General features: G+C 39.8%; 1 protein-coding gene across 10 annotated transcripts in view; it reads left to right on the forward strand.

Annotated features, from left to right (window-relative positions):
* The window catches only part of tenm4 (teneurin transmembrane protein 4), a 294,119-nt gene that overhangs the window by 119,559 nt on the left and 147,798 nt on the right, over nt 1-26,762 (forward strand). For 8 of the 10 annotated variants that reach the window (XM_067450936.1, XM_067450931.1, XM_067450930.1 and 5 more), the window contains exon 4: nt 14,806-15,024. The exons of the other annotated variants lie outside the window; for them this stretch is intronic. In XM_067450936.1, the coding sequence (XP_067307037.1) occupies nt 14,806-15,024 (219 nt within the window). The remainder of the gene's footprint in view (nt 1-14,805; nt 15,025-26,762) is intronic. 10 annotated transcript variants of the gene reach the window in all.

The following is a 26,762-nucleotide window of genomic DNA, read 5'->3' on the forward strand; positions in this document are numbered from 1 at the left end:
ACATGCAGCACTAATGAGCTGCTTACATTTGCAGGCTTGGCTCACTCTCTCCACTACTAAAAGTAAACTTTTGAGTCTTTAAGAGGATTGTGAAGGATTTCTTGATTATTTTGTCCTCGTGTTTGATACAGCGGAGACCAAATGCAAACAAGCTCAGAAAGGACACGCGTCCTTAATTAACGTGTAATTAACGTGTTATTAGCCTTGTTGTGTGTGGAGTTAGCCATGTTCGCTCTGGTGGCTACTGACAGAGTAACTGCTGGAGGAACATGTGTTTTAAACTGATTAACATGAACTGGCCTCTTTGATGTGGGAGCGTGTCTAGAGAGCTCTGCAGAGGAGACGTGAAGGCGATTAGTAGACGGTTTTTAGGCCATTTGCTCTGTGAGATGGGACCTCAGAGGAGATGCTTTCTTGGTTCAGGGACGAACGGGCTCCCGCGTGCCGGCGAGGGACACGAGGACGGTGGCGGCGAGCTCGGAGGATATCGTTAACGCGGAGCGATGAAGAGATGTGAACCTGCCCTTCCTATTCCAGAACAAAGAGAGCCCCAGGGATGTTTGAATAGGCTATCTTGAAGCGGATTTGGCAGTGTCAGGCCTTGTCATGTCATGCGAGCTGAGTGTAAACATCAATAGCAGACAAGAAAAGATCAGACGGATCCAGATTTCAGACTTAAATCCTGACAGCAAAGACTCTAAAGGCTTTATCAGCGTAGGAACATTGCTGCTTGGAGCTCAGAATGTCTTTCTGAGTGCAAGTTGTTGGCTGGAGAATATTGTAAGATATTTGCATACAGATTTATGATTTTTTTTTTTTATTGTTAAGATTAGTAGAGCACAATATCGTCAAGTTTGCCAGAAATGCCACCTAGGAATGTTTTATTCGTTTACCTGTGAACACTCTTGAAATATCCACCAGCAATTTTTGGTCCATCTCTACTTAATACTGGCTAATTTACAGTTCCTGATCAGTCAGATTTTAGATTAGGAACTATTAGAGCTTTTTTATTGTTTTGTAGGCTATTATCATACATCTCAGATCAAGCGTTGAGTCCTTCAGGGGCCACGTATATGGCAGATACAACTGGACAAATCCTTAACATTGTGTCGAGGAGAGATCTTGTGGATTCATTGAATTCAGCGGTAGACACATCGGCTGAGGTGCCTTCGTAGTGGCAGCTGTGTGGAACCTAAACAACAGTTGTCAGATTTGCGGCCTGGATGAGGGAGAAAAAAAAAATCCCTATTCAGTGTTCTTTTGATTCCAATCTCCAGGCTTCAATCTGGTCCCTCGTGCCGTGTGCCGCCACTGAGCAGGAGAACAGATGGTGCCTTTCAGCAAGGCGGCGAATCGCAGAGAGCAGTCCCTCTCGCTCCGAAAAAGAAAAAAAAGACAGGGAAACAAGAGAAGGTGAACGAAGAAGGTGAGGAAAGACAGGCAGCGGACGGTGACTGAGAAGAGAGACGGGAAGTGAACGTAGGGCCCTGTCTGTCTCAACTGTAGATTAAACTCATGTCTTAAACTGGCTGGATGATGACCTGAGATTTTTACCTCTATAATATTCGTAATATGTGCTAATTAATTACATAAGACTATTAAATGCAGAAGAAATCATCAACATTTACATGCACAACTAAATGGACGAAAACAATGATCATTGTAAAACCTGACAAGAAAACCACATTTACATGATGCTTTGTCTGGCTTTTCTCCAGTTTTGGTTTTACAATGGGATTTTATGAATAAAATGCATAGTAAAAGCAACATAGCCCACCAGAGAGCTTGAAAGGTGTCAAATGTCGAAAGTTTCTTTTCAAGAATAAATACAACTATGAGATTCAAAAGACAAAAAAAGCAAAAACCACAGCTTTTGGTATTGATTATTCTTTGGACTAATAGTTTGGTTGTGCCTAATTACTGGTTTTTATTGCATCCTCTCAGAAAGCAGGAAGTGCTGCCGTGATGTTTTAAATGTGTTGTTTGGGTCAGTCTTAAATGGTGCTTTTGTCTCTGAGGTCATTAAATGCTTTTTTATTAGGCAGAAATATCATTTCCATTAATGCATGGTCAATGAAAGAAAATATTTGTGTGTATTTACAACTCTCATGCATTACGCTGCTGCTCAAATGCAAATGTATTGATTATATAATGCTAGATAGGAGAGTCTAAGTAAACAATGACTTTTCCAATTGCGATCCACCTTCAACTCATATTTGTGTGGTTTCTTGACAATGCTTGATGATATAATATGGTAATGGTGTTCACTAGCCTGACAAGCCAGACCCACATCAAGATGTTTGGTCTGGAAACTCACCACTGACAGGGCTCAATCCGAGGGGCGGGATAAACGGTTGTCTTTCAAACTCCCTCTGCACGCGATAGGATAGTGCTACACCAACCAGAGCAATGAAGGTTAATCAGAGCTCGCTGACTGATTAAACATTCGCCGTATCCGGTCGGCTAAACTCCGAACACATCTTCCCTTTTTAAGATGACTTCAGTGCCGCTCTTTGTTCTTTTCTCAGAGAAAAGCTTAACTCCAAGTCTTCCAGAGTCGCGGTCAGAGCTGATTCGAAAGACCGCCGCCGTTTGCCAGTTTCTGTGTTAACTAGAAGCACGCAAACGCAACTCGGCCGTCGTCATTATGGCCCCGCCCGCCGACTGTATACATGATGTGATTGGGCCGTCCAGATTTTGAGGAGCACAGCTCAGAATGGTATTGAGAGTTCCTAGACGACACTTGCGGGCAAATTAAATTTGCTGCCGCTAGGGTGCGTCTAGATTTCTAGGCTAGGTGTTCACTGCTGTGCTGACATATTTCCTTCTGAAGTTTCTGTGAAACACATGGAATGACTTCTTCATTTATTAAGTAGTCAAGTGGGATAGGGGGTGGGGCTTTCTCACTCTAGAGATAATTTGATTGGACAAAAATCTGTGTAGTGCAGTATTTTTTATATGTGGCCCATTTTCACAGTAGAGAATGGCTAACTTTTAAATGTGTTTATTAAATGAGCTCAAAGCTAACACACATGGCCTAAAAGCAACAAAACATTCATTTTGATTTCATGGAGTGTTTTCCACTTGCCAAAAAGTCACTTGGCTGAATGCTTTTGAAGTTCCAGCCAAAAACTCCAATCGACTAGAGAGTTCACCATCAAACGAATCATCAATGCATGAAAGCGGAATGTCTAGAGACTTTTTTTTCCTAGCTTTCTCACTGTTTAAATGTGTGTATCTCTTCTCCCTATTTATGGAATAAGGGGTTAAATGGCTATTGTTTCCACAGATGAGCACTTTCACTCTTATCAGAACCAGATGTGAGATCCCTGGTCACAGACCTTTCAATGATAAATCCAAACCTGAGGTGATGATGGAAGTTTTGACCACTGATAATCTTTGATTATTTCTCTGACTGCTGGGAAAGTGTTTTGTTAGCTGCAATTTCAAAATAATACAAGCAAAAGATGTTAATCAGGAGCATGTCCTGCTTGACAAAATTGTGGACGTGGTGCAATTTCTTTTGAAAGTCCAGGTTTTCATTGTATCACAGCATTAAATAAAAATAAAAATAAAAACCTTTAGCATTAGGTATCTATTTTCTCCCCCAAAGTAAATAGAAAGAAAGTGCAAGTGACGCAAATCACAGGGCGATTATCATAATTTTAGTGCTTGCGTGTTATATAGAAGGCAAGAAAGCAAGAGCCAGGGAACTTGGGCTAAATATTGCTCTTTAATTCTCCTGTCAGCTGCAGAATCTTTTCAGCCTTCAGCTTCTTCCTGGTAACCATAACAGTTATAGTGAACATGAAGACGTGCCTCAGCTCAAGACAAAAGAACACTTCTGTATTTCTAGATATAGAATGACAAAGATATTGATTGTCTGAGGGTGTCATTTTATACAGACAGTGTGAATATAAACTTACTAACAGTAACTAAAAAGTGTCACACAGTGCCATTAAAATTACCATGTGTTTTCGGATTTAGTATCATGGTAGCAGCATGTATTTTGGATTTTTAAATATCATAAAACATGAATAGGATGATAATAGTTACACAACTATTATTTTCTGTGAGGTTAAATTTGTGTAACACAATGAGCTGTAATAAATAATTAATTTATATGTGGTATCAATTTTAGTTTGTTAGTTTGAGAACAAAATCTTAAAGAATCCTTATAAAAGAAGTAATGTGATATGCTACGATTAAGGATAAGAGTACATGAAAGTACCACCTTTTTGGTCCAAAAACATGAATGAAGTGCTCTACTCACACAAAACTACCAGCCTAGGCTTTTTGGGAAAATGTGCCTCCACATACATTTTTGCAAAACTCCAAAACCTGCGCATACAAATACTGACTTCATATAATTTATTAATTGTCACAATATGTACAACAACCAATGTAATAAAAAATGCCAGATTCATTTTTTTTTTTTTCAAATAAAACAGAGTGAGAATGGGTTGAAAACTACTTTAAATGTAGTGTTTTACAAGCTGTAATATACTAATTTGTGTTTTCAGATCAGCAAAATTCAAAAGTTGCAACCTCTTGTTTAAGTTTTTTTGTTGTTTTTCACATGCGTGATATCAATCAAAGTAATAAAAAAATACCTAACTGTGACACTTTCTATTATATTAAAAAGTGGTCTCTTCAATGCTAATGCTAGATGATCCTTGACTTGATGGAGATCAACAATTAAATGTTTGAAATAGTCAATGAAGAGTTTAGAATATCATAACATGCTATTTTTTTTTTTTTTTTACAAATTAATTTAAAGCTGGCACAATGCAATTTATTAAATAAATTATTTGTCTAATAAAATACTTTAAAAAACTGCTGATTGCCATTAAAATAGCAATTGCTGCTGATATGGCATTAAATAAATAAATAAATTAAATAAACAAACAAATAAATAAATACATACATACATAAATAAAATGCTTTAAAACTTTGGATTATCATGTGGCTTATTGTGGCAATATTATAAACTAATCATAGCCCTAGTTAGTGGTTAGAGTTTTAAGTGGTACTTCACGGCAAGCAAAATAGGCTTTCAATAAAACTTGGCTGCCACTGCAGTAGAAAAGTGAAAAAAAAATAATAAATAAATCAGTGCCTAATTAGAGAAAATTGAGAAAAAGGCTGTTGTCATCCCTTTTGCCAATTAGGTAGAAAAACATCAACACCCATAATGCACTGCGCACGTTGCCATCCAAGGCCACTCCCACCAGTCTCCTATGGATACACTTACCAGAGTCAAATATTGCTTTGCTTTATGCCCGGTACACATTGCACAATTTTGGCTGTCCCATATTAAAGATGACCAGTTGTGATTTCTGTGGTCGTTGTCCCTAAACGGTGGTCCTACATTGAACTGTGAAAGAGGTTCAAAGACAGCCGTTGTCACGGTCTTGCGACCAAAGATGTATCAGACATGTCAATGACAATGTGTTCTCTGCTACGACCTACATCTACTGACTAGCCAATAAAAATTCAACATGAAATGGCATATTGATCAACGCGACATGTTACTAAAACTTAAAGCTACTTACCTCAACCTCAATTTGCAAAATGTCCATACCAAGTTGGGCTTTTTTTCCTGAGCCATGACTTCTCTCCATTCTCCATTCTCCTCTTTCACTTCATCCTTTTTTAGCGCATATACAAACCACAATTGCTAAAGTGCATTCATCTTGCTCTATTTGTTTACCACTAGGGCATGCTGATGATGTTTTATTATGGCGTTGTAGTCTACGATTTAATAGGTGTCATCATTGTACATACATACATCATCGTCTATATACATGCCGTAAGTTTATTAATTTCTCGTCGTATAGTGTGATTTTAATGATCTTACAGAAATCACACAGTCCACAGAAGGCATTAGTAGAAAATTCTTCTAGCAAACTTTTAGTCATTGAGTAAATGTTTAGTGGGAGTGAGTTACTTTTGGCTTCCAGTGAAGGATCTTAAACATATTTTCAAAACTATAATCTTCAGTGTTTTCAAAATAATATTTTGGTCACTGACAGCTTCTTAAATCGCTGACCCATTTCAAGTTTTGCGTATTATACTTATTATTGTTTCGTTTTCAGTCTGCAGTAACTATGAGTGAAACGTGACTCTATCATTGTGTATCAGACATTGCCACCTTGTAGAATGACATTGCCACCTTGTAATTATTTTGTCATTAAAGTTTCAATTATTATTGTGCAAAAAAAAAAAAAAAAAAAACACGTTTTTTTATACGTACACTCTTACACACCTCGGGTCATGAGTGACCCTTTACAATTTTTACAAAAAATGAATAGAAAAACAAGCGTATTTAAAAAAAAATGTATTATATTGTTTATAATTACTTGATTAAAAAATATTAAGAAGGTTGATGACCAACTTACCAAAAAATAATGATAAGGAGGGTTGTGAATTACATCCTGGGTCGCTAAAGACCCAAGGCATAGTTGCCGTGTGGGTAAACTTGCAGACAGCTTTTTTACAGAAAGAAGAGTCATTGTTTCACTCAGTGTTGATGGCTTCAGACAGTTCATGAGGAGTTGAAAAATGTCTCCCAGTTAGTTTGAGTTTAACTTTTTCCCCACCAGCGTTTTTTTTTTTTTTTTTTTTGAGTTGCCAGCCACAGTCAGTGCTTTTTATTATTTTCACAAAATGTTCATGGGCTCCAGAATATTGTGTTGTTTAAATATTTGAACATGTAATATATTAAAGGAAAGAACAGCACAACAATAATAATAATAATTTTATTCTATCTTCTTGCATTTTTTATCAACACTTCATTATGGTTAAATTTCTTTTTTTTTTTAAAGCAGCATTTTGAGTAAACAGGTGAGAAAATCACATTTGTATCAGACTACATCAAGATCCAATTCAAAATGATGCTCAAAAACATAGATGAATTAAATCAAGTCCATCAACACCCTCAAAGTTTCACAGTCCTAAAGCTCATCTTGGGTCAACATTTCGTTCAGTAACATTAGGATACATTCTGATTTATATGCTGATTAATGTTGGTGATCGTGTTATTTTACTTTTGCTTACATGTTCTATCGCTTGTTTCTGCATTTTCTTTGCATGTGTTTTGATCTGGAGATTCTGTAATCTTTCAGAAGATGCGTAATAGCGTACCCTAACAGTGAAACAGTGAAAGAACAGAATTAATGTGAGACCAAATAAAGCCTTCAAATCTGACCATGCCAAACCATGAGCCTGATGGGCTTGTTCTCAAGCCACTTCTTGGTTGCCTTTGCAGTTTGGGCAGAAACATAACATCGGATCATTCCACTTTTGATAACAACTTTTCATATGTGGGAAGCAAGCCCTTCTGCAATATTCTCCTGTACTCCAAAATCCTTAAATTACTTTTTTTACAATAAAGTAGCTTACCAATATCAGCACCCCACACAATTCCACCTCTTCCTCCTTGCTTCACTGTGGTAAAGATGCATTTATTATAATATTTCTCACCAGATTTTCGAAGACACCACTCTGGAGCATCACCACACGTCTCATGTTTCATCATGCGATTCATCTTTTCACACAACAAAAAAAAAAAACATTGCTGAACCACTCAGAATCGCACAAATGTTTTTTCCATATTAAATTTTACACACCTTTGGAGCACAGGAAGCACACTGTGAATCTCTCTGTAGAAAGCTGTGCTTAATATTTGATGCTTCAACATGCTCTTTAGGTCTTTTTGCCCAGTAAGCACAGCACTGTCATAAAACCATACTGCCCTATGGTCTCGTATACTTCATTTTATGGATGTGAGAACTGTGGTACTAACTCATATCCTGCCATTTCAGCCTTCTTTTCACCATCAGCAGCTGTTCTGTTGTGCGTCGGGCAATCGATGCCCCCTCATCTGCACTGCGATTACGCCTGTTCGCCATCAAACTGTGCTTATAAGTGAAATCCAGTATCTTCAGCAGAATGTTATAGATGCTACTCTAATCTTCCTGTTTGAGTCACGCCATATTGTTATTGTTGATAATGCATGCGTCGGATAATGTGCGCGACATCCGACTTCATCTATTTAATTTGGTGGAAGAGGCTGCGTAATGGTACGAATTGACTACCCATAATGCAGTCTTATTGATTATAATGACATAATTTACAAAGCTCTTAGCGAGAGTGAATTAAGCCGTGTGACGTCTTATTTGAAAGCCTGACTGACTAAAGCATCTTTATTCGCAGAGCTTTTGATGTTCGCTTCGGAGTGCAAAGTACGTTTGAAGATGGCCCAGAGGCCAGGGCGGTGTAATTCAAGCGTTGAGGTCGAGCAGAACAGAAAGCTGCCCCTGCTGTTTGTACCAATTGCCCTCGCAATTGGCTCTCTGTTCAGCCGGGTCTCCTGGGAGATGGGAGGATACAATGGGTTGCTGTGGCGACAGAAAAACCTCAGCCTACCTGCGAATCGGAGCCCGCCGTCGCTTCGCCTGCTCGTTTAATTAGGTGACTCCTGAGTAGATTAGGGCCTCTGTTAGTGTGGGTGGCCCGCTGCGTTCGTGCCCCAAGAGCGCTGCAGTCATCGGCCAGGCTTGAAGGGCAGGCCACGGGGGATAGTCTGTCAGGAACTGAAATAAGAGCAAACGGCCTGAAAGAGAACTAAGACTCAAGTTACAAGACTATACACAAATCTGTACGAGAGATCAGCTGTGATAAAGTATAATGTGACTAAAGAATTAAACACATTTTCGGTGTTAAAATTATTTCTTCTGTCTAAGTTATGCAGAAGTAACTTTAAGGGGTAGGGGAGTGCAGGGCACAACCTAAAGGGGGGTTAGTTGTAACACGCATGGTTTAACCCTTTCCACGTATGCCAGGATGATGAAACTTTGTATATTTACTAGTTGCCATGTTAACAATATATAACAACAATATAACAAAGAGAAAGAATAGCGTCAAAAAAAAAAAAAAAAATATATATATATATATATATATATATATATATATATATATATATATATATATATATATATATATATATATATATATATATATATATATATATCTTTGGAAGATATCACTGAACATATATTTTACAATAGCAAAAGAAAATTCCTTGCTTAAGTTTATTTTTCATCTCTGTTTTTTGTGTTTATTTAAGACAAATCTGATATTATTTAAATCGTATACCTGCTATTTAATGGAACTTTATGTAAGAAATGTATTTCAAATAATCATAAAATGGCCCTGATATGTCACTAGACATTAAGAAATCATGTTAATTTCAAATACTCATATCACTGACAACAGTAGTCCGGCCAGGATATTGTCATTTAAAAGTTGTTGCAGCCCTCAACTGATGTTGATGTTGTCATGTTGTGTTTTGCCCTGAAGCTCCACCCTCCACCTATTGACCAATCACGAAGTCAGTAGTGTTTCAGCATCTGGGTTGCCAGATCTGCTCTAGTTACCACAGCTGCAGCTACAAATATTCCTGCTGGCAACCTCGAGTCAGGGGAGAGGGAGAGAGGGGATAGTGATTGCAGTACCAGTTTTGGCCACAATCTTATATACACTTCCTTTAACCATTGAGATCGTTCTTCAATGCTGATCTAACCGCAGAAGATGCGAGCCACGGTTTAAATCCCAGTCGCGCAGGTGGGGTGCATTGTAACACTGTGTTACAATGAGCCCCTATTAGAACTATGATATTCTATTCTATACTTGCATTAATTAATTTGAGAAACCATGAGAAAAGAGTAAATATAAGGACTGAGAGTCAATGTTCAGAAATTGTTCATTATTATTCCGTTTTTAACTATGCTGTATAACTGTATTAGTAATATGTTTGTTTTCAAAATAAAAAATGTGTGTATTTTTAATGATGAAAAAAGTTAACAATTGTATTTTATTTACAAAATATCTGGATTTTTAAAAATTATATCAGATAACATTTTCAGCTGTCATTTGCTCATGTTACAATGTGCCCCCTCACATGTTACAATATACCCCACCTATGGGGCATGTCACATTTCACTTCCATTCTTTCAGGGTAAATCAAGAAAAAAGTATACACTGTATTTAATGAATCAAAACTACATAATTGTACAATTAATGTGGGAAAAAAATAAATACTCTAACCCTCAAGTGGTTTTACACAAACTGAGACGTCCAAAGACGTTAGGTTGTGCCCCGCTCTCCCCTACTTCAGTCTGGTGTGTTTTCAGTTCATGCCTTTAGAAGCTTAACTTTAATAGGAATTAATTTAAAGTTGAAACACTAACGTTGCTCCGCACCGCTCCGTTTACATGAATGCCTGCAGCTGCCCGAGCCGAGGGCTGAGAGTGCGATCCCACCGCCCATGGATGGGTTAAAAACATGCGGAAATGCTCCTTCTACTGACTGTGGTCTTTAGCCTCTGCATGGCCAAAAAATCCTCAGATGAAGCAAAATGACAATATTTACATCATCAGAGGATTTTTTCCCCCCAAAATAAATGCATTAATCTCTCGTCTCAGGGGGATATGAGGGGGTGAAGTAAGATCATTTGAACATACGATCGGGTTTATAATAATAATAATAATAATAATAATAATAATAATAATAATAATAATAATAATAATAATAATAATAATAATAATAATAATAATAATATAAAGTAAAATAATAGATATTATTATTATTTTATATTAACCACATATAATATAAATTCCACACATATAGTTATATTAATATTGATTTGCAATACCTTTATAATACAATAGTAATTACAATGATAATACAGTGGTTGCAAATCAATATTATTGTGTACATCTGTGATATGAAAATTTATATTTAAGCAATATAATAATAATAATAATAATAATAATAATAATAATAATAATAATAATAATAATAATAATAATAATAATAATAATAATATCAGATATTAAATATTAACTTAAATATACATTATATATTATACATATTAATAATTTTATATACTTAGAATATTTTATAATAATAATACTTTTAAATAATAAATTTTAACTTTACATATTAACCCATTTATTCTATACAACACATTAAACAAAGTTGAGTAATTGCAAATGCATATATAAATACTAGACACCTTAAACATGATGTGTACCAAAAATCTATGTTCCATCCTTGTTAACATACTTTACTATCATTTTCTTTGGGAGCTTTCTTGCTGCCATCCTCTTCTCTTGACGCAAACAAGAAGTAAACAGCTCTGGTCATGTGACAATTTAACATAAACATGCAACACTGCACACATTTCATTGACACCCTTTATTATTTCAATATCTGCTGGAAATGCATTGATAGATCATTCAGTAAAAATTTTATAGCCTTAGAAATGAAACATTTTTTTACGGTCACTATTGTGACCGGTTGGATTAATAAATATTGACTTGCAATAATTTTATACTACTACAATAATAATTATAATAATAATAATAATACTACTAATAATAATAATAATAATAATAATAATAATAATAATAATAATAATAATAATAATAATAATAATAATAATAATAATAATAATAATAATAATATTTTGATATCCAGTCATCTTATCAATGTAATGGCATAACACCAGAGTAGTTGCTGTGTCAAAAACACAAACATTTCTTCAAAATCATGTTTTGCAATTATGTTTGTTACTATTAGTAGCACGCACACACACACACACACACACACACACACACACACACACACACACACACACACACACACACACAATTCTTCACCTTCACAATTCCCATTGTTCTGGTGCTTCTGTAAGTCAGAGAAATGAAAATAAATCAGACAAGGTAGAATTAATTAAACAAAGCACGCAAACAGCCTGTAAGACAAATGCACCCCTCCGTGAGCACAGGAAAGCAAAATTTGCTCATGCCCCTCTGTGACTTTCAACACTTTTAAAGGACTATCATAAGAAGTCTTCGGTCAGAGAAGACATGATTAATGGGAAATTAAACTTGCTGTAGGTGAAAAAAGTAAAATGTCTGTAAAAATGATTTTCCATCCATGCAAAATTCATGTATTCAAATAACCTAAAAAAAAAAGTAGTTTAGGCAAAATGATATGACTCACGATGAATTGCCCCAGATCATATGCGTTTAATTCAGACTTAATTAAAAGGAATTCAGACTCATCAGGTCAATGCGTTAAACAAGTCTGAAGATTCCAGCCAGCAGAGAACCCTCTAAACTGATCTTTTAGGACATGGACACTAATAGTTGGCCTTTAGGAGAGTTTAAAAAATCTGTATTCCTTCCTTTCCTCAGTTTTACCAAACCAGTTCTATGACTAATAGCCTCTATTGTAATGCATCCTGTTGCCAGCAGGAGATCAAAGATTGAACTGTTGTTGATTCAAAGATTTTCACTTCAGAGACTTTCATGCTTCACCATGAAATCAATTAATGTACTACTGGATATATAGTGTCTAAACATTTAATATAGTAGTTGAACATCCTCTAAGTAGTGAACTTGAACAGTAATTTACACTACTGAGAGGGATGTTGATTCGAACACTCATTCGACCTCGTTCATGAAACACAAGCACAAAGAATTCATGTGTAAATGGTTCAGAACCTTTCTTATTTGCTATTTGATTTTATGTAAGAATAAAAGAAAGTATATGAATTGGGTCTTTTTTTTCGCTGAACACGGCACGATTTTTTTTTGTTAAATTTTAAATAAATGAAAAATGCCATTTGTCGATATTTAGCAAGTTTTACTGTTTTTTTAGGTGGACTATAATATTATAATGTGTTTAAGACTTGTCAAATTAAAGTGATGAATTGAACACAAGACGGGCATCTTTAAGATTGACACTTTAATGCATCATATGGTAATTTCACTAATTGCTTCTTAATTCTCTTTCACTCAATCAGCTGTGACTCGTCCTAGCAGTAATCACACGTTAGCAGCAGAAATATAAAGCAACATTTTTCTTTAACTTTGAATGATACTTGTCAGCTCCTTTCGCATGACAATATTTGGAAAGAAAGTCTATAACACATTGTTCTCAGAATAAACCCCATCTAAGTCTTACAACTGGGCAAACTTTTTGAAGTATTTTGTGTCAGTACTTTTGTACTTGAAATGTTCACTCTTAGATATTCATATCTTGCTGGGAATATGCTGCTATTGTTCTCGTTCTTAAACTGTCTCAAATCTCACTAGAGTTTTCAGAAAGAAAGGATCAGCACATTTTTAAGGAGAAGTGTGTGTGTGTGTGTGTGTGTGTGTGTGTGTGTGTGTGTGTGTGTGTCTGTGTGTGTGTGTGTGTGTGTGTGTGTGTTGGCTGGTAATCCCTACGTTATGGGGACAAAATGTCCCCACAAAGATGGCAATATCCGAAATCCTTGTCCTTGTGGGGACATTTTTAGGTCCCCATGAGGAAAACATCTTATAAATCACACAGGAGTTTTTTTGAGAAAGTAAAAATGCAGAATGTTTCCTGTGATGGGTAGGTTTAGGGGCTGAGGCAGTGTAAGGGGACTGTCCAGTTCCTGTACAGTATGAAATCCATTACGCCTATGGAATGTCCCCATAAAACATGAAAACACGACACGTGCGTGTGTGTGCGTGTGTGTGTGCGTGTGTGCGTGTGTGCGTGTGTGTGTGCGTGTGTGTGTGTGTGTGTGTGTGTGTGTGTGTGTGTGTGTGTGTGTGTGTGTGTGTGTGTGTGTGTGTGTGTGTGTGTGTGTGTGTGTGTGTGTGTGTGTGTGTGTGTGTGTGTGTGTGTGTGTGTGTGTGTGTGTGTGTATTTCCCCCAGTTTCATTCTCATGTGTTGGCAATGTTGCTCTAATTATTCCACAAGTACATATCATTGATTTTATCATTTGTTGTGTTGATTAAATGTGATTAATTTGGGTAAATTTCACAAAACCTTTCAAGAACCAGTTCATAAATTTACTCCAAAATAAAAATGTAATTCGAAGTTCATGAATTAAGCATCCCAAAACCCATTACTGTAAAAAATTCCAATGTATACAATAATGGACATTTTTATTGTGAAGCCTTTATATTGGTTTAATTATTTAAAATAAATTTAATGAAGACATTTGTTTAAAAAAATATCTTAAAATAGGCTTTGATTTCTTTATGTAAAATGTCATATCTTACGTCTAGCTCACCCCCCCCAAAAAAAAAACTAAATAAATTAAATTAAATAAATAACTAAATAAATTGTTGTAACCCCAAAGTTTTTGTCATTTTTAACATATAATAAAATAGTTTTTAAAGATATTATTTAAATGTTTAATTATCAAGGGCATACTTATTGTTTGCCTTTACCTTTTGCAGATATAAAGGGCAAACAATTAATTTTTTGTGTCTTTATGCAAAGTGTGATTATATAAAATCAAAGTGTTTTTGTATATGGTTTGGGGGGTGATAGGTGACCTGGATCTGTTTTTGTGAGATTCACCCATAACTAATTTATTCACTGTTGATTAATAGTTTCAATGACTGTTGATCACCAGTGATCCTTTCTGAATGTTCCATTTGTTCTTTTGTGTAAAAAAAAAAAAAAAAAAACTTGTCTGTCGATCTGTCTTTGAAAAAAAAAAAAAATCCTTTTTGGAGTTGTAACAACTATGTTATCACAGTTATGCCAATCTCCCTGTTCAGCTGGGCAGAACAAAGACAGATGAATCAAGACAGACAGCTTTTATCAGTACTTCCATGTATTCTCTTTTATTTATTCTCTGCATGTTTCTGTGCAGTGCACTTATTAATTTTTGGTTACGTGGTGTCATTCGGAGGTGTGTTTTAAGTTGTCCCCCGTGTGTTGTTTGTGTTTGTGGTCTACAGGTCCTCCTCTTCATTGCTCATCTGCCTCCTCTTCCCCTGTCGACTCCCCTTACCCTCCCCCTTCCCATGCAGCCAATCAGAGCCAGAGAAGGTTGCTAGGTAACAGCAGGGCTCAGGCCGGCCGGGACTCTGAGTCAGAGGATGAGATTGGCCCCAATTCATTCTTAGTTAAAACCGGCTCAGGGAACGTCTGTGCTCCGGCCACTGCAACTCCTAACGGTGAGTCCCTCTCAATATCGCTGCCTGCTAGATGGGTCCTGACATCTCCAGCTAGACCTGCTGTGGAGCTTGTGGAGGTAGCCACAGGCTGAACATTCAGTTTTTGGGATATTCTTGGTAACGGCGGAGGTCAGATGTTAGCAGGAGCTTTTTAACTAAGGCCTGCTGAGAAGAAAAGCACTCGGATGGGGTTCAGCGAGTGAGCTGTGTCAATGTGAGATGCTGAAGACTTTTTCTTAACACTATGTGGCAAAGGCCAGTTTAGAGCTGCTAAAACTTCTCTGTATTTCTTATGAATAGTTTTGTTAAATTGAGTGAATTTAGGCAAGTTGAAATGAAAGTGGTTCAGAGTAAAAATAGGGACCAATTTTAACTGAGTCCATCCTGCCCATGTTGAAGAAATTATATACACAATAAACAAAAACTCTGGCAATTTTTTTAGATTATGATGGTTTACAAAATTGTGCATTTTATCTTGGAATCTGATATTTGGTCACAATTTCTCAAATTATGCTGAAGAATCAAACCCAACTATTAGAAACAGATCAAAAATGCACTGATGCTCCAGAAGGAAACATGATGCATTAAGAGCTGGGGGTGAAAACTTTTGAACAGGATGAAGAAATGTAGACATTTCTTTCTTTCTTTCTTTTTTTTCTTTCTTTTTTTTTTTTGTACTGCCCTTCAGAAGCAACAGAAGACACTTAGATGTTTCCTGGAAAACAAATGAAGTTCAGTTTACCTTGATCTTCACATTCAAAAAGTTTTCACCCCCCTGGCTCTAATGCATCACGTTTCCTTTTTGCATGATCCCTCTTATTTTGTTGCAATTCACATTTTCACAGGTTCTGCAAGGAGTGTGTAAACACCGAGCTTTATATATTGAGAAGATCCATATGTATTTATTTAATTGAATTACCCCCCCCCCCCCCTTTTTTTTTTTTGGCATTGTGGAAACCTTGGCTCTGTATTTCACATTGTTTGTTTGAATGTAGACTGCGGCAGGCTAACCCTCACTGCAGCTGTCATGAGCTGTGCTCTGACTTCTGAAGTGCATCACAAAATTCTACGCTACTGTTTGGACGACGTGGACTGCCGTTTACGTATGCAGCTTCGAAACTTTACCAGTGTGGTATTGAGGTTGCATTTGTCCACAGGCCTACAGTTCTTGAAATATTTCAGATCCTTGCAGAGTTGCCTTCATTAACTTTGCTTAGTTTTACAAAGGTCAAGAAGTTTTAATGAAAGATTGAATTAATTTTAGAGCCTGTAAATGATAAAAAGCTTAATGGCATGCCCTGCTGAGGCACAAGTGACCAGCACAGCAGGAACTCCAACCACGATGAATCAATTTTACAAGTTACCGTGTCCTCACTAATGAGCCACTGATGAAATGTGCATGGAATGATGAGCTGATCACGTTATGCCGCTATTGTCGTCCAGAAGGTTCAAAAACGTGTTTACCAGAGATTTGCTTTGATGTGTTTTGGACTCCTTTTAAACTCCTATTACTTGTGGTTACATTTAATAAAGCACTGCCACTAAACGTAGAGTTTATGTAAGACCAGTGCTTGAAGTGAGATGTTTTGATCTGTAGCGTACTTTCACTTTTTCGTGTGTGCCGCACTTCTCACATGTTTACGGTGCTCTGACCGCCCACACCAAAACATAGAATCAGTCTATTAATTAATTTGACACATAACACGTTTTGAGCTTTAATATGCACTACGAACTGAATGGACCAATTAACTATTCGTATCGCAACGCTGATGATAACGTGCAAGCCATTTAAATTCGATTGAGATTGTTGTAATATGGAATGGAGAAAATGAAAAAAAAGGGGGAAACATGGTTAGTGCAATGAAGGACATTGGTTCAGTCAACAGAAACTCAAAATATTGTTATCTGAACCATATTCATTAGTTGATTTGACAAAAGAAAAAAAAAAGTTGTGATTACCAATCATACATTTTTTTTTTTTTTTTTTTTGACACACTGAAAAAAATATTTTTAGTTTAACTTAAAAAAGTAAGTTGGAAAAAAAGCAAGTAAGTTGCCTTCATATTTTGAGTTTATTGAAATAAAAAAAATTGAGTTGATTTTTTTTTTCAAAAACAGGAAATTGGTTTAATAAATAGAAACTCAAAATAGTGTTGTATCTAAACCATATATATATATATATATATATATATATATATATATATATATATATATATATATATATATTATGGCATGCCGTTCAGGAAATTGTAGTATTTATAATATGATTGGTTGTATATATTGAATGAATGTCTGAATATATGGAATGAAAGTCTGAATATATGGAATGAATGTCTGAATATATGGAATGAAAGTCTGAATATATGGAATGAAAGTCTGAATATATGGAATGAAAGTCTGAATATATGGAATGAATGTCTGAATATATGGAATGAAACTTGAATATATGGAATGAAAGTCTGAATATATGGAATGATTCTTGAATATATGGAATGAAACTTGAATATATGGAATGAAACTTGAATATATGGAATGAAACTTGAATATATGGAATGAAACTTGAATATATGGAATGAAACTTGAATATATGGAATGATTCTTGAATATTTGGAATGAAAGTCTGAATATATTGAATGAAAGTCTGAATATATTGAATGAAAGTCTGAATATATGGAATGAAACTTGAATATATGGAATGAAAGTCTGAATATATGGAATGAAAGTCTGAATATATGGAATGAAAGTCTGAATATATGGAATGAAAGTCTGAATATATTGAATGAAAGTCTGAATATATTGAATGAAAGTCTGAATATATGGAATGAAAGTCTGAATATATGGAATTAAACTTGAATATATTGAATGAAAGTCTGAATGTATGGAATGAAACTTGAATATATGGAATGAAAGTTGTCCGTGTACTTTTGCAATCATTTGTTTTTCGATTTAATATCAAGTTGAAAATGAGAAAACAGCTAATTTATAAAATTTTCGTTTTTTGAAAAAAAATGAAAAATGAGAATTCGGTTTGATTTTATATTTTTAGGTTCAAGGATAGAAAATGGATAAAGGCTTGAATATTCAATATCTACGTGTGGGCTTGCGTTAAACGCCCCTTTCCGCTGATTGGTCAACCAAAGATCAACCCGTGCTGCTCTTGGTTTCCACAATTCCATGCAGAATAGCCAACCCGAAAAAACACCGTAGCATATGCACGCCAAAATGAGTTTTGGTGTATATTTTCCACAACATTGCATACTTGTACTATTTATACGCATTTTCGTGCTGGTGGACGGATTCTTAAAACTGTTTAATAAACTCTCTCTCTCATCAAACAACCGGACTAATTCTTTGACACAGATCGTGCTGGACAGGGACTAGAAAGGGTTCTCTTTTCTATAGGCATGGACTCGACAACCAACGTGCTAGAGAAATATTAGCAGATTTATTATTTCAGAAATATTAATGTAGGCTACATTGCATCTGCTGCGTGACCCACTGAACAGCGAAAGATAGATACATTCTAGCGAAGCGATGACCAGTATCAATTTAATTGTAGGCTAAATATGCTGCAGTGCGGTCATATCTATTATTTTAGACAGCACACTGAGTTTTGGACAAGGGATGAAGCTTAAGCTTACTATCACAGCGCATCTGCTGTTTTGGTTGTTATTCTATTCGTTTTATGTTTTTTTTGTTGTTGTTTGTTTGTTTTTAGATAATATAGCTTTACAATTTTTTTAGGGCAATTATTTTATATAAATTAAGGCAAGAATTCTAATCTTTTTTAAAATATATTTGTCCTCTTTTTATGAATTCTGAAGTGGCATTTAAACCTATTTGCAAACTGTTTTAATGCTGCTCAGAAGATTAATACATAATCACAATTACATATAGTGTTATGAGATTAAATATTTAAATATAATATTTTGAATAGGCCTAATCTTTTGAAATACTTTTTATTTATTTATGAAACTATACTTAGATTATGAGAGTTATTAAGACCCCAGTAGGTGGCAGCACATCACTGTCTTAATAATAGGCCTAGTGAGTCAGTGAGTCATTCATTCAACAGATTCGTTTAAAACGCTGAATCAGGAATGAAGCAAATGGATATCAATGGGACATTGAATCATTCACTCAACCAATTTGTTTAAAGAATCAGATTTATTCATGAACAGCACAGCTCAACGAGTCAGCCGCACAACAGTTCTGTGGCTTTATTTTGCAATAGCATTAATTAATTCGATTTTAGCTTCATCCCTTGTTTAAACCTCAGTTACTGTCTGACATAAAAGTTGTGCCTACTGCATAGTTACATTTAAATACTGATGCGCTTAGCTACCTGTAACTGCATCTGCGTGGGTCACGCAGCTCAGATTTTGATAGTTGGACTCAATAACACCAGTGGTGTGCCAGAGAAGTAAGCTGATGGGTAATGTGGGTGCAGATGAGAGGTAACCTACTGTAACAAAGTTCTTAATGTGAGGAAGGAAGAGGACACGGGGGTCGGCTGGACGGTTGATGCTCTTTTATTTATCAACTCAATATCAAAAGCACACTTAGTAGTGTGGAGATTCTTTCCAACTCCAAACACTCGCGATCACTTCCGGGTCGGTACTTCCGGCTTCCGGTTTCTCAGTCCGTGTTTCAGCATCAACCGTCCGTCTCTCTCTCTCTCTGGTCTCTGGTTCCGCCGAGGTTTTATACCCTCTCCGCGCTCATTACTGGAACAAGAGACAGGTGTTATTAATCTGCGTCCAACCCACTCACTTACCGCTCGTCCCGCGGCTCTCTCTCCCGCTGCAGACCTCGCTGAACCACGCCCCCCTTGCCACATACCCCCACCGCCCGACTCAGGCCGGGGAGCCGTCCGGCCTGCAGCACCCCCCCCCCCCCCCCTTTTCTGGAGAGGAAATCGGCCACAGCCATCTGAGCACCCGGCCTGTGGACCACCTTGAATTTAAACGGCTGAAGAGCTAGATACCAACGGGTGATCCGCGCGTTGGTATCCTTCATGCGGTGGAGCCATTGGAGAGGAGCGTGGTCCGAACAGAGGGTGAACTCTCGCCCCAGGAGGTAGTAGCGGAGGGTGAGAACGGCCCACCTGATGGCCAGACACTCCTTCTCTATGGTGCTGTACTTAGCTTCCCTCTTGGAGAGCTTACGGCTAATGTACAGCACCGGCCGCTCTCCCCCCTCCACCTCCTGGGCCAGGACTGCGCCCAGCCCCCTGTCCGACGCGTCAGTCTGCAACAAGAAAGGGAGAGAAAAGTCAGGGGAGTGTAAGAGCGGCCCGCCACATAGAGCAGCCTTCACTCGGGTAAAAGCCTGTTGACACGACTCCGTCCACTGGACCGTATCTGGTAGCCCCTTTCTAGTAAGGTCAGTCAAAGGGCTGGTGAGGTCCGAATAATTTGGTATGAACCGTCTATAATATCCCGCCAGCCCCAAGAACTGCCTAACCTCCTTTTTGGTCTTGGGTCTCGGACAGGTTGCAATTGCTGCGGTCTTATCAATTTGGGGACGCACTTGTCCATGACCCAAGTGGAAGCCCAGATACCTTACTTCCACCCGCCCAATCGCACACTTCTTTGGGTTGGCCGTGAGCCCCGCTCCCCTCAGCGACCTCAAGACCGCCCTGACATGCTGCATATGCCGCTGCCAATCGTGACTGTAAATCACGATATCATCCAGATAGGCAGCAGCATATGCGGCATGGGGACGCAAAATCCTGTCCATGAGGCGCTGAAAGGTAGCGGGCGCCCCGAACAACCCGAAAGGAAGCGTGACAAATTGGTGCAATCCAAACGGCGTGGTGAAAGCTGTCTTTTCTTTGGACAATGGAGACAAGGGGATCTGCCAATAGCCCTTTGTTAAGTCCAGCGTCGAATAAAATCGAGCCGTGCCCAACCGATCAAGCAACTCGTCAACCCGCGGCATTGGATACGCGTCGAATTTCGACACAGCGTTCACCTTGCGGTAGTCCACACAGAACCTGACCGAGCCGTCTGTTTTGGGGACCAAAACTATCGGGCTCGCCCAGTCACTGTTGGACTCCTCGATTACTCCCATGTCGAGCATTGCGCCTAATTCTTCCTGAACTACCTTTTTCTTGTGTTCAGGCAAGCGATACGGCCGGCTGCGAACTACCACGCCCGGCTCGGTCTCGATATGGTGCTGAATCAAGTCGGTACGTCCCGGTAGGGGCGAGAACACGTCAGCGAACTCCGCCTGCAATTTTGATAAATCAGTGAGTTGTAACGGTGAGAGGTGATCTCCCCCAGGGGCCAGCGCGACTGATTGCGCTTTAATGCTCGCCTCTGGCCCGAGATCATCCTCTCCCCCGATCACCGTTGCCAACAACACTGATTCCACCTCATTCCATTTTTTTAGCAGGTTGAGGTGGTATATTTGACGTGCCCCGTTCCTATCGGATCGTATCACTTCATAATCGAGCTCTCCTACCTGTCGTGCGACCTCAAACGGCCCCTGCCACTTTGACATTAATTTTGAGCTCGACGTAGGGAGTAGAACGAGCACTTTCTCTCCCGGTGTGAATTTGCGTAGTTTTGTACCCCTGTTATATGACCGGCTCTGGCGGTCCTGGGCTTGCAACAAATTCTCCCTCGATAGCCGCCCCAAGGTGTGGAGTTTTGTTCGCAAGTCCAGCACATACTGAATTTCGTTCTTGGCCAAAGAAGGCCCCTCCTCCCAAGTTTCTCGTAGGACGTCCAGCACCCCCCGGGGCTGCCGTCCGTAGAGAAGCTCGAAGGGGGAAAACCCCGTGGAGGCTTGCGGGACCTCCCGCACAGCAAATAAGAGGGGTTCTAACCACCGATCCCAATTTTTGGCGTCTTCCTGTACGAATTTACGGATCATGGATTTAAGAGTGCGATTAAATCGTTCGACCAAGCCGTCTGTTTGTGGGTGATAGACGCTTGTTCGAATGGATTTAATGCCCAATAATCCGTACAATTCGCTTAACGTGCGTGACATAAACGCTGTGCCTTGATCAGTGAGGATTTCCTTCGGAATCCCCACTCGGGAGATTAAACGAAACAGTGCGTCCGCAACACTCTTCGCAGAGATGTTGCGGAGAGCCACTGCTTCCGGATATCGTGTTGCGTAGTCCACGATAACTAGCGCAAAACGATGTCCGCGTGCGGATCGCTCTAATGGCCCGATGAGGTCCATCGCAATTCTCTCGAAAGGGACCTGCATTAATGGAAGGGGGCGCAATGGCGCTTTTGGGGCGGCCAGTGGATTCACCAACTGACATTCAGGACAAGACGCGCACCACCTGCGCACATTGTCATGAATGCCTGGCCAAAAAAATCGGGTCATTAAACGATTCAGCGTGGCCGCCTGTCCCAGGTGGCCCGCCATCGGGTTAGAGTGAGCCGCCTGGAAAAGCATTTCCCGGCGGCTCTTTGGTACTAACAACTGGGTTGTATCTACCTTTGTCTGAGTGTCTTGGGTCACTCGATACAACCGATCTTTTATTATGGCAAAATAAGGATAGGAGACAGGCAAGGCAGGTTGGAGAGACTGTCCGTCGATCGATCGGACCTGCTGGAAAGCGTTCTTAAGGGTGTCGTCCTGGGACTGCTCCAGAGGAAAGTCATCGCGGTCCGAGAGAATTAGTCTCTCAATCCCGCTCGGTTCCTCTGGAGTTGTCTCCGAGGGTCCCGGTTCAGTCTCCCCAAGCTGTACTCGCACCGCCCCCTTCCTTGCCTTTTTCCCCCAAGCGGCATCCGCACACAACGATCCCAATAAAGCCGTAAAGGCGGGCCAATTCGTCCCCAGAATTAGCGGATGCCGGAGGTGTGGACTAACCGCCACCTCTATACTATGCTTTTGCCCCCGAAATTGTATCGTGACTGGGACAACCGGATATTCCACCACATCCCCGTGCACACACCGTACCTTAACCATGCGGCTTGTATCCAATGCCCCAGGCTGCATCAGGCTTTGATGGATCGAGGTTTGGTTACATCCTGAATCCACCAAGGCCTGATATGTACCCCCCTTGATACTTACAGGAATTTGGTACTCTCCTGCTTGATCGGGGGTGGTCCGCTGGACGTCCGGGATCCGGATCATTGTCCCGATGTCCATCCTCGGACATCGGTCCACAAAATGATCCGGATCACCGCACCGCCAGCAGGCCAGCCCAGGCTTACCCGCCACCCCTGCGGCGGGGAGTGGGTTGGACAATGAGCGCGGGGAGGGCGCGGAACCAGAGCCACTATCACCCCCCATCCCCAGCAGCCCCGCCCCCCTGGGCGGAGCCCGCGAACTCCCGAGCGGTCCAGGGCCCATCCCACCCCGGCCTCTGGGGGAAATCCGAGGAGGGCCCGGAGGGCGTGACCTAGGGAGAGGGATAGGAGGAGAGGGAGACACAGAGGGGGGAGAGAGAGAGCGAGAGGTTAAAAGGGGTGCGCCGACCCCCGGGCACGCCACCAGGTGGTCCTCCGCCAGGTGGATGGCCGTCTCCAGCGACGTGGGCCGGTGGCACTGGACCCACTCGGCAGTTTTCCTTGGGAGCCGAGCGATGAACTGCTCCAGTACCACCAGATCGACGATGTGGTCCACGTCGCTTCCGCCGGCCAGGAGCCATCTGCGGCATGAGTCCCGGAGCTGTTGGGCCATCGCGAAGGGTCGGCCGGCCTCCCCCCACTCCAGGGAGCGGAACCTCTGTCGGTGTTGCTCCGGGGAGCGGCCGACCCGCTGGAGGATGGCCTTCTTTAGGTCATCATAGTCCAGGAGGTTCGCCACCGGTAGCTGTTGTGCAGCCGCCTGGGCCTCGCCTGTCAGCAGTGGTATCAGGCGCACCGGCCACTGTGCCCGGGGCCACCCGCAGGCCTCCGCGGCCTTTTGAAAGAGGTCAACGAACGCCTCTGGGTCATCCTGTGGCCCCATTTTGTGCAGGGGCACGTGGACCGGTGCGCTGGCGAGCCCGGCGGCTTCGGTGCGAGCCTCCCGGTCGATCCAGCTCCGGAACTTCTCGCGGTCCTCTTGCTGGCCTCGGACAATGGCCTCGAAGCGGCGCTCCTGGTCTGCCCGAAGGTCCAGCATGGCTTGGTGTTGGTCCTGATGGAGGACCGCGAGGGATGTAATAATGTCCGCAAATGGCGAGGCGGAGGGCGTCTGCATTGGCGGCGGCGCTGTCCTACTTCCTCCCGGGTTTCGGCACCAATGTAACAAAGTTCTTAATGTGAGGAAGGAAGAGGACACGGGGGTCGGCTGGACGGTTGATGCTCTTTTATTTATCAACTCAATATCAAAAGCACACTTAGTAGTGTGGAGATTCTTTCCAACTCCAAACACTCGCGATCACTTCCGGGTCGGTACTTCCGGCTTCCGGTTTCTCAGTCCGTGTTTCAGCATCAACCGTCCGTCTCTCTCTCTCTCTCTGGTCTCTGGTTCCGCCGAGGTTTTATACCCTCTCCGCGCTCATTACTGGAACAAGAGACAGGTGTTATTAATCTGCGTCCAACCCACTCACTTACCGCTCGTCCCGCGGCTCTCTCTCCCGCTGCAGACCTCGCTGAACCACGCCCCCCTTGCCACACCTACATTAATATTTCTGAAATAATAAATGCAGCTAATATTTCTCTAGCACGTTGGTTGTCGAATCGATGCCTATAGACAAGAGATCCCTTTCTAGTCCCTGTCCAGTGCGATCTAAGCATAGTCCGGTTGTTTGATGAGAGAGAGTTTATTAAACACTTTAAGAATCCGTCCAGCAGGAGGATTGTTAGGGTCGTTTTACACCGCTAACGTGAGCAGTGCATGAGCTGGACGTCAGCGTAACTACCCCGTCACTGCAGCTGCAGACGCGCGAGAGTATTGACAGTGGAAGCGTTTGTACAGCATCACAGCAGCGGCTCCCACGCTAGAGTAGCTAGGCCTACATACTAAACTAAAAGAAAATGTTCATATTCATCATATTTTCTGGCTAGTTTACTTTATTTTTTATAATCATAACCATACTTTCACCCAACTGAATAATTACAGTTTTTTTTTATTCGCTTTGGTACTATTTTCACAAGTAAGGTGTACATTTTCAAAACTCTTAGTACAAAAATCCATGATCACACTTGTAACACAGCTAGCCATTCTTTCAAACCCTGATGTAATGCTTTCATTCAGTTACACATATTTTCACTCCACATAATCATTTTTTTTTCAAACACAAGCTTATTGTAATATGTAATTAGAACATTTGGTTTAATCGCCGAAACACAATTGTATGATCTTCTTTCAATTTAGTACTTTTAACAATCAGTTCATCCAACAGCAAACAGTGCAAGATACATGTTTCAAATTGCAGTAGCCTAACACAGGCTACAGATGCCACATAAGAATATATGTTTGCATTACCTAACTTATGTAAATTAATCCATAATATTTGTTATAGTATCTATTTAGTGTGTTATCAAAAGGTGTGATAAAGTTATGACACAGCCATGATGTTCTAGGGTCTAGTAATCTGTTTACAGTATCACATGGCATACATATTGTAATGTATAATGCTGTATTTGATTCCATCCGTCTTATCCATCCCTTATACTCTATTCTGCTCTATGTTCCCTCGCACACACAGACTCATACACACATCTGGTTCATTATCTGCCTAGGTATAGCTTACATAGGCGTATTGATTTTTATACTGTACAAACTGTATATTCTCTCCCCTTACACTATATCTACCCATCACACAAAACTTTCTGCATTTTTACATTTTCAAATAAAAAACTAAACTAATAATTCTGTAGGATTTATAAGCTTGTTTCCTCATAGAAAGCAAAAAATGTCCCCGCAAGGACAAGGATTTAGGATATTCCCATCTTTATAATTGCCCCAATAATGTAGAGTTTTGTGTATTGTACTATACAATTGAAAATATGCTGAAATGTTTGAAAAAAAATTGAACTTTGATGATCTGTTGTGGAATTAGTACTATGAGTTTTGAAAATGTACACCTTGCTTGTGAAAATAGTACCAAAGCGAATAAAAAAACAAAACACTGTAAAACAAGTTTAAATGGTTACATCTTCTACGGATATTTTGTATTCTTCGTTTTCTTTAATGACATAGGGCCTACTCCAGTTATTGTTAAAACACACCACACGTGCTTCTTGTGTGCATTCAGAGCGCTTTTTGTGTGATATTCTATTTATTTGTCCATCAAAAGTGTGCTTTCACTTTACACCGACTGCAGCTGCAGATAGGCTATACATAGCTAAATATATATTCTTGTTACATACTAAACTAAAAGAAAGTTTATCATATTTTCTGGCTCTTTTGCTTTATTTTTTATAATCATAACCATACTTTCACCCAAACGTAATAATTAAAACAAGTTTAAATGGGTAAATCTTCTAGGCTACAGATATTTTTTTATTCTTCGTTTTCGTTTTTGACACACTTATTGTTAAAATACACTACACGTGTTTCTTGTGTGCATTTTAAGCACTTTTTGTGTGAAAGCATATTTATTTTGTCCATTAAAAGTGTGCTTTCACTTTAATTGAGCGTCAGCAGAACAAAAATTGGCTCGCCGCCGAAACCCCCGCTTCACTGCTGCTCACGCGACGATCCTGCTCCTGGTGGGAATGCACTCATTGATTAACATGGGCGCCGGAAAAATACGCGCTGCTCACGCGCCGCTCACGCTTGAGGTGTGAAAAAGCCTTTATTCTGACCGGATCTGTGGAAACACTGAAAGC

The sequence above is a fragment of the Pseudorasbora parva genome, chromosome 8, assembly GCF_024679245.1.
Source record: "Pseudorasbora parva isolate DD20220531a chromosome 8, ASM2467924v1, whole genome shotgun sequence".
In the NCBI taxonomy this organism is placed as follows: domain Eukaryota; kingdom Metazoa; phylum Chordata; class Actinopteri; order Cypriniformes; family Gobionidae; genus Pseudorasbora; species Pseudorasbora parva.